Genomic DNA, 13,439 nt, shown 5'->3' with positions numbered 1-13,439 from the left:
AAATTTAATTTTCAGTAGACAAAGCCTAGTTATATATATACCTAAATACGAAAAATAGTTTTTTCCTCCCTTGAAGAGTTCTTTCAGGGTGTATTCCTCGAACATAATCTCTCAACATCTACTACCCTTTCCTTATTTTTAATTTTAGGAAAATTTATCAAAATACCTATGAGAATTACACTATTTATCATTTAAATATATTGTTTAATTTCAAAATACCTTTGAAACACAATGACCATGAGATGGGAGTCGTTACAAATGTGTGAAGTCTTACAAGTATTTTGATAATTTTCCCTTATTGTAAACAAAATTTGAATTTTTCTCCAAACGTTATTCACACGCCACAAAAAGCTCTAATGGTTTAAATATCACCGAGGCATGCTATATGAGTGGTGGAACGCACAAGAGATTCTACCATGATCAACCACCCAAGATTAAATATGGCTTCATGTACAGCAAGTTTAAATCGACGATTCAACAAAATCATGATTAAGTTCAACAAAATCATGATTAAGAGCTCTTACAAAAACGAAATGAAGACGAGCTCCTCTCAATTTTAGGGAAATGGACAGGATTCATGATTCATGAAAAGATGTAAATTTTTATGTTGGCTGCCCACCTGACATAACCTTCCTTTCTTTGAGCTTTTCGGACCATAATGACCTACTTGGGACGGGCAATGGAAGAGTTAATGAAACAATATAATGTAATTAGGGTTTTTAAATTTGTGTATTATTTTTAAGAGTTTGAAACTAAAACTAATGTGAGTTTATGTACTTGCATCGTTTTGTTGCTACGTAGAACCAGGTAATATAATTAAAAAAATTAAATTTAAGATAAAAAATTATAATTTAAATAGTGATAAGGTTTCTTACAGGCCAAATTATATTTTTTGGGTTAATTGCTTAGCCTCTGTTATTACCATTTCTTCTGAAGTTACCAGGTAGTCCCAATGAACCCAAACCCTTCGAGAGGAGAGTCCCTTCTCTCTCTAGAATCTCCACTCCCAGATTCTATCTCTATAACTTTGCAAACACGTCGCGAAGGGATTCTCCTCTCTCCTCTTTTTCTCTCTCTAGAATCTCCACTACCAGCTTCTATCTCTATAACTTCGCAAACACATCGCTACAATAATCTCCTCTCTCTCTCTACCACTGGCATAACAATCATCCCCCTCTCCGCATGTCTCATCTCACAAAAGCCTCAACGCTACAATTGCCACCCCCTAACCATAACTACCCTTCTCCATCACTAGATCTATTGCATTCAAAAATCTCCTCATGTGTCAGGTGCTTACCTTCTTCAAATACAATCAATCTAGCCTCTCCAGTCTTCACTCTACTAATGTTCTCTTAATCTCCTTGGTTTCTGCACTCCTCTTTCTACAGAGAAAATACTTATCAAATAAAAGCAAAAACCACCATTCCATCCATTAAACCAATCTTTATTCCAGCTATGGAACCAGAGATCGAAGAGGCCATGGAAACTTTACAGAGAATCCACTTTCTATTTGACCTGCTTTCTGAAACTTTTTGTAGAAGCCATGGAAAATTGACCTGAACTCTCCTATGTCTAGCATTTTCTCCACCACTTTCTCCATCTTCCTCACCAAATGTCCCCCTTATCTCTCCAGAGAGAGAGAGAGAGAGATCTTTCTCTATTAATGGGTGATCAATTTAGGTGAGAACTTTCCCCATTCTGTTTTTTACGGGCTTAAGGGTTACCGGGTCGCCGGGACTTCCCAAGTAACCCCCAAGCCCTATTAATTTGAAAATTTATCAAAATACATTTTACAGATACACTATTTAACATTTTACATAAATCTTTTGATTTAATTTCAAAGCCCTATCAAAATACAAATGATCATGAGTTGGAATTGTTCAGTAGTTAACTTATATTTGGATAAGTTCCCTTTAAATTATGGCCATGGGATGAGATTAAGCATTAGCAATCCAACAGTCATCCGCCCTTGGGCAGTCACCCTAGGGTCCACCCTTGGGAATACAGAAATCAGAAATGTTTTCGCTGACTATGTACAGAAATATTTACAGCTTGGAGGTAATTCTCACAAAATGGAACATGTTTTCAGCCCTTAAATGCTACCGTTTACTGGTTATATTCTCCCCAAAACAAAAAAAGTTTACTGGTTATGGAACCCTCTTCCACCATCATTAAGATGGAAGTTCGAATCCACTTATTATGGATTGACTTTCAGGGGATAGGAGGCATGGGGATTAACTGGGAATTTTGCTTCTAATTAATCTGAAACCATAGACAGGAACTGGTTACATTTATCAATTGCTAAACAAAAAGCTTTAACTAATGAACATAAGAACATTGCCTACACAGAAAGGGTGTAAAATTAAAACTCAAATTATCTACTAAAAAAAAAACACAAAGCTCAGACTGCTGTTTTAGAAGTGCTAGGTACATCATCAAGAATGTAATGGCCTAATTTCCCAAGCCTGAATAGAGTCAACAACCTTTTAGACACCATATAGTGTGCCTCGTTACTTGCCTTGTGGGGGATTTTGAAAGCCTTCTGCAATGCATCGAACTGCTCTTCAATCAGGGTTTCCAAATCATTTTCATTCTCCAAGTTCCCACTGAATTCTGAATAAGTGTTAACGAGGGCCCTTTGAACTTCTGTTACAAGATCCTAACAATAATCAAAGTTCAAAAGCTTAGTCTTCAATATCTTGGCTCGATAATCTAAAAAAATGGAAAGATTAAGGAAGATGTCGTAGATAGAATTAAGGCTGGGTGGGCAAAGTGGAGATATGCAACTGGAGTTTTATGTGATCGCCGTAGGACAGTTATAAGACCAGCTTTGCTTAGTGGGACGGAATGTTAGGCGGTCAAAAAACAAATACCTATTGATGAGTGTAGTTGAGATGGATGAATGGCAAGACAAGAAATGGTAGACTTTGAAATGAATACATTCGAGGGAACTTAGGGATGACTCCAATAAGCGACAAGATAAGCAAAAGTAGACTTAGGTGGGCTGACCATGTGCAATACAAATCCAATACAACACCGGTTAGGAGGTGAAATTTGGTTCAAGTGGATGACCCAAAAGGACATAAATGGAAGTAGTGAAAAACAATATGGGGACTTATAGTTTTACTGGGTGTAAGGCCCTTGATAGAGCAGAATAGCATAACAAGATTTGTGTAGACGACCTCAAATAGTTGGGATAAGGCTCTGATGATGATGATGATTATTATTGTTATTATGATCCACATGCTTTTAGTAAATAAGCTCCGAAATTGACATTTCTTTGGCAGCCTACTGTCATCTTACTCAAAATGGGAATAAAACATGGGTATTTCTTCATTATAGTAGACCTTAATATCATAACTAAAGTTCCAAATGATATATTGGATCGTTTGGCAGCTGGAACTTGGAATCAGAACTCGAGATTTCCAATTCTGAAATGTGGAACGCAGAAAATTGAATACCTGCTGATAGAAAATACTATGTTTGATTAACCAATCTAGAATTATGGGGACTGTGGAAAACTATGTTTAGTTCAAATTAAACTTTCAAAATTACGAGATCTGAAAATTAGTCATTTTAACTGTTCATTAAAGTTTTGTTAATTAGATGGTAATGTTTGTTAAATGAATCCGATTTTGAAATCATGGCTCATCCATGGTCGGTCTAGAGAAATGGATGCTTTGTATCCCATAAAAGAAAAGAAAGACCTTTTGGTTAAGGTGAGAGCAAGTCTAAGCATTTCCATTTTATTTATCTTTTTTTCTGTATATCAAATTGAGTTAAAAATTTGGGATTCTATAGTTCTCACCCTCAAGCACCTATAAAAAAAAATACAAAAAATTATTTGGAAAAAATAAAATGATTGAATTACCCTCACCAACAGTTGAGAGCATATTTCAGTATTTCAATTTTATTTTATTTTCTATATACCAGATTGAGCTAAATCTTGCACGTCTATCCTTCTCCCTCATGCACATGTAAAAAATATAAAATATATTTTAGAAAATATAGAATAACCAAAACACCTTGAAATTCCACATTGTAGATCACCTAAAACACTATCGATCTCAACCTTCAAATCTAGATGGGAAGGTGTAGAGTATTTCAGTTTTAAATTTTTTTTGGGGTAAATATTGAATGGATCTAAATTTCAGGCAACTTTACATCTAAATAACATGCACCTATAAAAAAATATTAAAATAATTTTTTTTGAGAAATAAAAATGATTGTTTGCAGCTGAAACTTTGAGGGGTAGTTTGGTCATTTTATTTTATATAAATTATATTTTTGACATTTTTGTAAACCTACCCAATTAGTAGCACATGCCCTCCAAATTTCATATAGATCCTATTCAGGATAGAAATTGAATTTTGTGAACATTTTCAAAATGACAAAATGGTCCAGAAAATGGGAATCTGCATTTCCCATTTTTGGGTAATTCACTCTTCCATGGGGGGTGGTCAAAGTCCTGTGGACTTCCTTCCACTGTACCATTCCAGTTGCCAAACTGGGAAATGCTACAATATTTAAGAATTTCGTTTCTGGGAACCAAATTTCTGGTTACCAAATGACCCTCGCATACAAGGAAATTTCAGGCATTCACAAACATAGGACTAGCAATTTTCGAGGGATAATCAGAAAAATAGATGCATTGAGGTCAGTATACATAATGCTTAAAATCAGCATGACAAGCAAAAGAAATGTAGATGTGGGGTTTGCATGACATGAGCTATGAATAGAGGAGCTTATTTGACTAATGACAGCAGTGATTCAAAATTTCGACTTCATCTCGATGGTAAGATGTTTACGTTTCTTGAGAGTCCAAGTTATACACATCCAAAATCAGAAAAAGGAATGTGAAAAGGAAGACTAGTAAATACCTCAATACGGCCAGGATCACTATTTCTTAATGGTAGCTTCCAATTCCTTGATGACATACTTCCATGTTTATCTTTGTTTTTGTTGTGTAAATGCTTCCAATGGAGTGGCACATTTCGAGTATTCAAAAGTGCAAGCAAATATTGAGCAAGACGCTCTTCGCCAACCACAGAATCTTTTACAGCTCCTGTAAATGCAAATAGTTATGAATGAATGCTGAAAGAATGTGTCTATGTTTTTTTCTTCTTCTTCTCTCTCTCTTATTGAGAGAGAGAGAGGAACTCAACCAATCAGGCTGCTCTAGTAACCTTCTTCTGCATGCATAAGGTTCCTAAATTGCGCACAACCATACTGCGATTCAAATATACAAGCATATCTTGATTTTCTGCAGAAATCATTTGATAAGAAACCAAATAACTCTACATAAAAACAACAGAATGAGGGGCAGAAAACAAAACCGTACCTGTAAGGGCCAGCTTTAACCCAGTATCAATATCTGGAATGCTAGGAACCAATATGCCTGGAGTATCGAGAACATAAATGCTTGGTTGATGAGCAATCTGCAGCAAAAGCATCCGCCTGCGGTAAATAAACTTTCTAAAAAGATAATTTGCAAGAAAGGATTGGTCAGAGAAGATAGATGGCTTCATTATAATTTCCGCATAAAACAATTTTTGTACATGAAGCAACATGTTGGTGCCAGCACTTTATAACAAACTTTGATACTTAGTAATACCAGATGAGATTCTATCAAATGACTAACTTCTGCCAAGATACATAAATTCATACACCATGCACACACAACTGAACATACAAGAATACATGCATACATGTGTGCAGTCATGCATCTGTTTGTTCTTGTGTCTGTGTGTATGAGAGAGAGAGAGAATGAGAGGTTGAAAAAGTACAAAAAGAATAGAACTGTAGAAAAAAATGAGAAAGGACAACTTGTGAGAAGATGCACAATAGCACATGCAACCACAGCTTCAATCTCGTAGAAAATTACAACTCCTTAATGAACAAATTGACCTTGAATCCTGCTATATCCTGAGTTACACCTGGCAGAGGTCCCACAGTCGCCCGTTTTATCTTCTCCTGCACTAAAAAGAAGCGAAAATTAAGCTCAGAAAAGAACATCGAGAAACGTTAAAAGGTGGTGATAACAAAGACTATCACACTAAACAAATAACACATTTTATGCCATTTGGTTACCAGGAAAGTTAGCAGAAGCAATTTGGTGAATGGAATTGATGAGAGCTGATTTGCCAACATTAGGAACACCAACAACCATAACAAGAAGTGTCGGATGCCTCAAAATTGCCTCGTTTAACTTTAATTCCACGAGATCTAGAAGCTGGCATCATAAAACAACATATCAACCACATAAAAGGTATTCACATAATTAAAATGAGAGAGAGAGAGAGAGAGAGCTTGAACAAAATGTAGCAAAATTAAAATAAACAGAAAATAACACAAAAAGTACAATTAGGCTCTACAAATGGGGATTGCCCCAACCCTGAAGTTGAAATCAGCACATTTAAATTGCACGTACCATATGATAATATGCACTAATAAAACTCGCATGTGTGTGTGTGTGTGGTTGTTGGGATTTGTGGCCTTTAAATGTCTTAGCTCTTGTATATACCCCATGTAAGTATGTAGGCAGGCTATTGGTACATTATGGGACACGTGTTTCAGTGGGAGTATTGGGCCTTACAGGATTTGGAGTGATGTGGCATGAGTGCCATGGACTCTACGCCGTGGCTTAATTGATTTCAGATATTTTATGGCTTTTCTCAACCCGTTATGTGCCAATACTTTTGGAGACTTTGAGCAAGGAAACCATTGGATCGCAGGTGCTTACTTGTTAGGCTATTAGTAATTTCTTCGGAGGTGACTTTTCTTTGGAGGTTGTTTTCTTCTTCAGTGATTTGGGTTTCATAAGGCGGATTCAATTGGAGAGAGATTGGTTGTACTCTTCTAGAAGGTTCTTGTAAAAGCTAGTGACCTCATGGAGATCTCTTTTTTGTTGTTCGTGATTGAGCCATATTGACTTTTAAGTTTAGAGATTGTTGTTCGAGACTTATAGTCAATGTTTTAGAGTAAACGAGTTTGGTACTGGAATTGCCTTGGTAATCCAATCTTGCCTTAACTTTTGTAACGTTTGTTTCCCAAAAGAAGCCTCACTCATAAGTGCTATGGAGAGCTCACTATTGAGCTTCTTTTCCTCGGCTTAAAGCCAAAAGAAGTCATCTTTGGCTTAATCCCTGATGCACCAATAGTGGAGGGTTTCAGGTTAACCCTTCTTGATGTCAATAGGTATTTTGGGAACTCTAATTCTATGGGAAACTTGGCAGCTCCATTTTGGGAACACTCTATGGGGAATATCATAAAAAGTACAATTAGGCTTATTCAATAGGACCGCTAACTCTATGAGTGGTATGGACTATTGCTTCAGTCTGCTGTCTAGCCCTAGGCTTGATTAGGCCCTCCTAGCAAGATACTCCTATGTGAGGTATATGACCAGGAGGACGCAGAATTAGTCTCCTTCGTGAGGATTCGAGGCTTATGAGGGCAAGCTAAATGCCTCTACACCACCCTTATGGCATGCACACATGATAGCCATGCTTTTGCACACGGGACAGGTTTGCATGTGTGCTGAGGGAGGTCTCTCACAATATGATAGTGCATGTCTGGTATAGACATGACTTACCCTAGGCAAGCACCTGTAATCTTTGACAACTCTGTAGTTAATTTACACCTTGGCTGACTTCCCACTCATGAGTGATTGCAAAGAGACAAGCGGATCATGGGTCTGTTGGGTTGGTTTAGGGGGTAGAGTGTAATTATTAGATTTAGCTAGCATAGGGCACCTAGTTGTAAAGTTTATCCGATAGCAGCCTCACTCTCCCAATGATTTTTTCCTAAGGTTTTCAGCAGCTTTTTGAGAGAAATAAATTATTTTTATTTTCTTAAAATAGTCACAAATGTGTGTTGCATAATAGTTAAAAGTAACAAGTACTTCTAGAAATTAATTTTTGTCCTCAGTAGGGGTATATGTAATAATTTACTTGTTTTGTGAGGCACAATTTAAGGGGATATATGGGAGAACAAATGGGGCACATGTGGAGCATGTTAGTGACACAAATGTGGATACCTAGAAGGGTGGCCTACTGGCCATGGTGTCCCTTGTGGCAGAAAATTCCTGGTCCTAATTGCACTAAGGCTACCCATGAATGCATATAAGTGGAGGGCAGGGCACCACTTCCCATGCTTTTCCAATTCAATTCAATCCCTTATTTGGAATTAGGTGAATTGATTTCCAACAATATTAGAATTGCTCTTGAAAAGGATTAAATAAAGATTTGGGAAGACATTATTGAAAAGTTAGTTAGAATGTTGTTAGGAAATCCTAGTAGTTAATCTTTTGTGGAAGAAAAACTATACAGGAAGATCAAAGAGTGTGGGACAAACTACTAAGGATCAAGGAGTTTTCTTCAACCTAGATTCATGATGATCGACTCTTGGCTGGATGGCTGAAATTAAAAGCCTCTCATCCCATAGATTTCCCAATAGTAGAGGCCAAGATCTAATTCTCCAAATACCGTTAGAGCCTTTATAAATACAGCAAGCACGAGTTATTCCACGTAACAAATCACATGAGGCATTCTTGGGCTTAGGATTCACGTGGAGAGCAAAGAGAGGTGCTTGAGGGATCCTAGAGTGTCTTTAGGAGAGAGAAAATTGTAAGAAGAAGCTTTGGTGTGAGTGGTTTAAGAAAACCTAATGAGGATTCTAAACCAGTTTGGTTTGACAGAAACCACGAGAGAATAAGGGCCTGAATTCTCCATCCCCATGCCTGAATTTTCTTCCCAAACAGAAGAGGAAAAGATTTTTCCCTCACAGATTGATGGGCCATAAATCCAGGAAATCATGAGAGATATAAGAAGTCCTAAGAGGTGATCCTAGCAAATTTTCAGGTTAGTATTTTTGCTGATTCTTGTGTTAACTAGGGTCTAGTTTTCTGAATGTGGTAGCAAGTCTTTACTTGGGATTTTTCTTTTCTTTTTGTTTCATTTTTGTTTTGAAAAATAAGGGAAACACCTGTAATGTGCTAGGCTGAAATAAGAATAACTCTTGTAATTTTTTAGAAAAGGAACACCTAGCATGCCCCTACTGTTGCTCATAATTTGTAAAGAAGCAGCACTTCCATTCCATCTATTAGGCTCTGGCAGAAGATTCTTAACTACTTCAGGTACATATGTACTTTTAAAGTATAAAACTGAAATGATTGAAAGAAAGAAACAACATTGGAACAGTCTAAACTGACCTTCTTGACTGAGTTCTTGTTGTGAGCACTTATAGGGAGACAGTCTTGCTTACATGAATCAAAATGTTGAAGCCATTTCTGCAAAATTGCAAAATTTTGGTGAAATTCCCTCCATCCATGTAAGATTAAAACAGCACACCTATGGAAGTCACACAAAATGCTTGAATTGAGGAAACTGGGAGCATTTGTCAAACAGAACAGATATATGGAACGGTCGATGATGTGCTAAAAGAAATAACAATCAGAGAAAAAAACAATATTCAATAAGACTTTCACAATGTCATAAATCATATATTGTTTTCCAACAAAATAATAAACGATTTATGACATTGTGAAAGTCTTATTGAATACTATGAGAGAAAGAAGATGGATACAGAATTGTTATATTAAATTTTTAAAAAACCATCACAATTGTTAACAGAAAGGAAATGAAATGATTAGAGGACCACCTCTAAGAAACTGACCAGGATGGGTAAAACTACTTGCTCTAAAAATCGCACAGGAATGATAAAGGCCAGTCTAAATTGAATCCAAACGTGTTATTGACAAAATCATAATTGGTTTCGTCTCAAAGGGGGAATGACGGTTAGGAATCAGTTCCTTATGAAATGAAAAACACAGCATTCCATTTTTCTTTTATTGAGCTAACAAAAAATTATATATCAAGTAATCCCCTTCACATATCGCCAGAAAGAAAAGATATTCCTTCACTATAACAATCTTGATCTGATCAGAGGGAAGTGATAAACAATCGAAGATTGGTCTAGTTAAGCTTGTAAAAACTAGAATTCTATAAGTAGAAGCCCCTACTTACCAGAAAAGCAGGCCAAAACCAATCCATGGCTGAGCATGTAGAAGTTGGAACAGTTGAATGCAAAAAAGGTCTTTCATTAAAGGGAATTTAAGCAGCTTTAAACAGAGAAAGATGTTGGGATTGTCGGTTGTTCATTTTTCAGAATCAAGAGATATATACATTAGCTCCAACCCACCAAATTGTCATTATAACATCAATGTCACATGCAGAGATAGAGCAGCAGTATTTGAATTCTTTAAAGATGAATTATTAATTCATATTTAAAGTGATAGAAGACTAAGGAGATATACCGATGAACACCACTTTATGAAGAACTTCAATAACACATGAGCAAATTAAAAAAAAATTTCAAAGTAATAGGTCCTCTAGAATAGTTCGATAGCACCTTTACTCTCAATGATTAAAATGGCAGAAAAGTTAATGAACGATTTCATTGATGCAGAAGGCCACTTACATTCATCATGTTTGAATTTGCGAGGTCTTTCTTGTTAAGCGCTATCACTCGTCTCTTACAAGAAAGCACATGCTGCATGTCTTCATTCACTGATGACAAAGGAATCTGTCCAAGATTACTCCACAGCGTTACTATGAACTCTTTCTACCATGAAAATTGCATACCTAATCAAATTCAACAATCTCTTATACACCATTTTCATGAACATAAAGCATCTCTTATTTGACATTCTGCTAATGGATATCTAATAAATAATCGGCTATCTAATAAAAGAAAAAATGAGAACTAAAAAAATGGGGAAATAAAATGTTTGTATAATGAACAATAGAAGAATTCGATAATATCTCACACGCCGCATTTTCCTAAACGTACAATCTTCTAATGTGGTACTCTGATAATGTCCAACAAAAAACATTATTATGGAACAAAGAGAACAACAATAATAACAATAGTATTTAATAAAAGAGGTAATATTAACCTTCAACAGTAAATCAAGGAACTCTCATTTATCAGTGACAAATTCAATACTTGCCAAGTTTTTATGGAATACAAATGTATCATAAAATAAAGGATCAAAATGCCATCGAATCAAACGAAAGGAGGTCTGCCATGAATGACTCCAAACCACAAATTAAAGACTCAATAAAGCCAGAAATTATAAGCAAATGGATCCATGGAAAAGCCAGAAAATTCCCACTTTGAAAAATTGAGGAAAAATAGAACTCTGCCAGTTTCTCTGAGGAAGCAGTTTGGGGTCCACTACTACACAATTTTCTGTCTTTGCCATTTGAAAATTTCAATAAGAGTTTTTATGAAGAGCCTAGCGAGAGAGGGAGAGGGGTTTAGTACCCTTGCATCTCGCACTTCTATGACCATGTCAGCGAGCTTGAGGCGGTTGCGAATGGCGCGAGTTGCAGCGGCCATGTGACCTGGGAACCAATTTATTATCCCCCCTCCTTTCATCATCCCAAGCTCACCCAAACGCCTCCCCATAACCCCCATCTCTCTCTCTCTCTCTCTCTCTCTCTCTCTCTACCCCCCCCCCTGGACCAGAAGCTACCCCAGTTCTCAGTTTCCGCCGTCTTTGTGATTGCAAATCGAAAATCCTGCAAATGCATGGATCCAACGAAAAAGTTTATATAAGGTTGCAAACTTAAAATGTAGAATTACATATTCACCTCAAAAATCCATCGGACAAATATTGTTCAAAAATCCATCGGACAAATATTGTTCAAAAATCCATCGGACAAATATTGTTTGAATGTTGAAAATTTGAAATATGAATTACGACATGGAGATGTATGAATATAAAAAAAAAAAAAAAGGAGTCTTAAATAGTTCATTTTGCAACAAATTATCTAGACCTTATATTTTTAAGATTTTAATTATTTTTTATTTTAACAATTTTTGAAGTTTTAAAAAAATAGATGTTCACATAATCTTAAGAAGATTTTAATCAAAATTGCATGTTATAATAAAATTTGGAACTGCGTCTTAATTGGATTGTTTAAGGTTGCAACCTTGAAAAAAATGAACTCAAATTATGAAAATAATGTATGTTGTAAAGTATTATTTTAGACGGCCCCTTCTAAAGTTAAAGGGATCACAATTAATAATGATCATTGGATGAGAAATTGGGTGGTTGCATTTATTTAATTGATTAAACTCATACTTCAAAAGAAATTTTTGCAAACTTTGTGACACACCCAAGCTATCACATCGAATGGTTATAAGTAATTGTGATATTCATGTATCAAAGGTAAATGGTCTCATTGCACACAATCCCTTTCAAGTATTGATATATGGGAATTGTCTATATATTAAAAAAAATCATAATTATTACTACTTATTAAATGTCAAATTGGATGGCTTAGGGTGCGTAGCAAGTAAGAGAAAATTAATTTTAAAATTTTTGTATATATTTAGTGACACTCTTATAACCTCTCAATTTAAAATTTAAGGGAGTAGATAAGGGAGTAGAATGATTGTGACATCGATGTACAAAACATAAATAATCTCTTTGTAGACACTTCCTTTGTATATCTTGATTGATTTGCATTGTTTTAGGAGTTTTAAATTGCATAATTAGATGCACAAATAGATTTTCGTGTCAACTAGAGGTTTTTCACAGCTGCATGTTTTGATATAATTTGGAGATGCACCCTACTTTAATTGCTTGAGGCAAACACCTTATACAAGCCACACATAGGGTGAGGTTTTTATATAAGGTGTTTCTTTGTATATACTCTAAAACTAGGATGCATCATAGAGATATAATTTTGGTGTCAAACGTTTTATGATGATTAGAATTTATTTTCATCCTCAGTTGTAAAATTTTAAAATTTTAAATGTATAAATTGAGTAGATTTATAAATATTTGAAAATTGACGATCTAGATAACTTGTTACAATATCTATTATTTTTAAATTTGAAATTCTCTCTCTCTCTCTCTCTCTCTCTCTCTCTCTCTCTCTCTCTCTCTCTCTCTCTCTCATGTATCCATACATCTAGAGGTCGATATGTTCAATTCTTTTAGTGGATTTTCGAGGTTCACCTTTAATAGTGCAAGGTTGACACCTTGTATATAAGTCACATAAATTTCGGCTTTATATCCATGATTTAAAATGTCGGTTTTAAAATAAGAACAAGGTTTGTATAAGATGTCAACCTCATTATTGAAGTAGGCTACACCTCAAATTATGTAGATAGAGCAGACCTGTAAAAAAATAATTTTTTTGAAAATGGATGGCCAGATAATACGTTACGAGATACGCTATATTTATGACTTGAAATCCTAATTTTAAAGAATATATAATCTCTAACATGCATATCATTAATGTGTAAAATAAATAAATTTTAAAAGCTAAAAACGATATTATTTTCAATGAAATAATTAAACCATTAATTTTACTTTTTCTTTGAAGGGACCATTGTTTACGCCTATTTCTAGATGGATGGTTTAT

General features: G+C 35.4%; 1 protein-coding gene across 2 annotated transcripts; it reads right to left on the bottom strand.

Moving 5' to 3' along the window:
* Positions 1–2,234: 2,234 nt before the first annotated feature.
* On the bottom strand, positions 2,235–11,779 carry LOC18442831 (P-loop containing nucleoside triphosphate hydrolases superfamily protein). Of its 2 annotated transcripts, XM_006853041.4 has the most exons (9): positions 11,655–11,779; positions 11,326–11,582; positions 10,477–10,581; positions 9,209–9,286; positions 6,091–6,232; positions 5,908–5,978; positions 5,342–5,438; positions 4,881–5,065; positions 2,235–2,659 (listed from the first exon to the last, which is right to left on the bottom strand). In XM_006853041.4, the coding sequence occupies exons 2-9, from the start codon at positions 11,476–11,478 to the stop codon at positions 2,402–2,404; spliced, it is 1,089 nt and encodes a 362-aa protein (XP_006853103.3). In that variant the 5' UTR covers positions 11,479–11,582; positions 11,655–11,779; the 3' UTR covers positions 2,235–2,401. The 2 variants fall into 2 exon arrangements, with proteins under 2 accessions (XP_006853103.3, XP_088716927.1); XM_088860801.1 differs by lacking the exon at positions 11,655–11,779 and having other exon boundaries at positions 5,908–5,973.
* Between the last annotated feature and the right edge of the window lie 1,660 nt (positions 11,780–13,439).

This window comes from Amborella trichopoda, chromosome 1 (genome assembly GCF_054954075.1).
Source record: "Amborella trichopoda isolate Santa Cruz 75 chromosome 1, AtrichopodaSantaCruz75HAP2 v2.0, whole genome shotgun sequence".
In the NCBI taxonomy this organism is placed as follows: Eukaryota; Viridiplantae; Streptophyta; class Magnoliopsida; order Amborellales; family Amborellaceae; genus Amborella; species Amborella trichopoda.
The sequence above is the reverse complement of the archived record's forward strand: the minus strand, read 5'-3'. Positions and strand labels throughout refer to the sequence as shown.

Bases quoted from the DNA above. Each gene is read 5' to 3' on its own strand.
- LOC18442831 (XM_006853041.4), bottom strand. From the start codon at position 11,478: ATGGGGGTTATGGGGAGGCGTTTGGGTGAGCTTGGGATGATGAAAGGA. The intron at 9,287-10,476 runs GTAAGTGGCCTT...GCAATTTTGCAG, and splicing joins CAAATTCAAACATGATGAAT to AAATGGCTTCAACATTTTGA. The intron at 5,066-5,341 runs GTACGGTTTTGT...TTGCATTTACAG, and splicing joins GTTAAAGCTGGCCCTTACAG to GAGCTGTAAAAGATTCTGTG.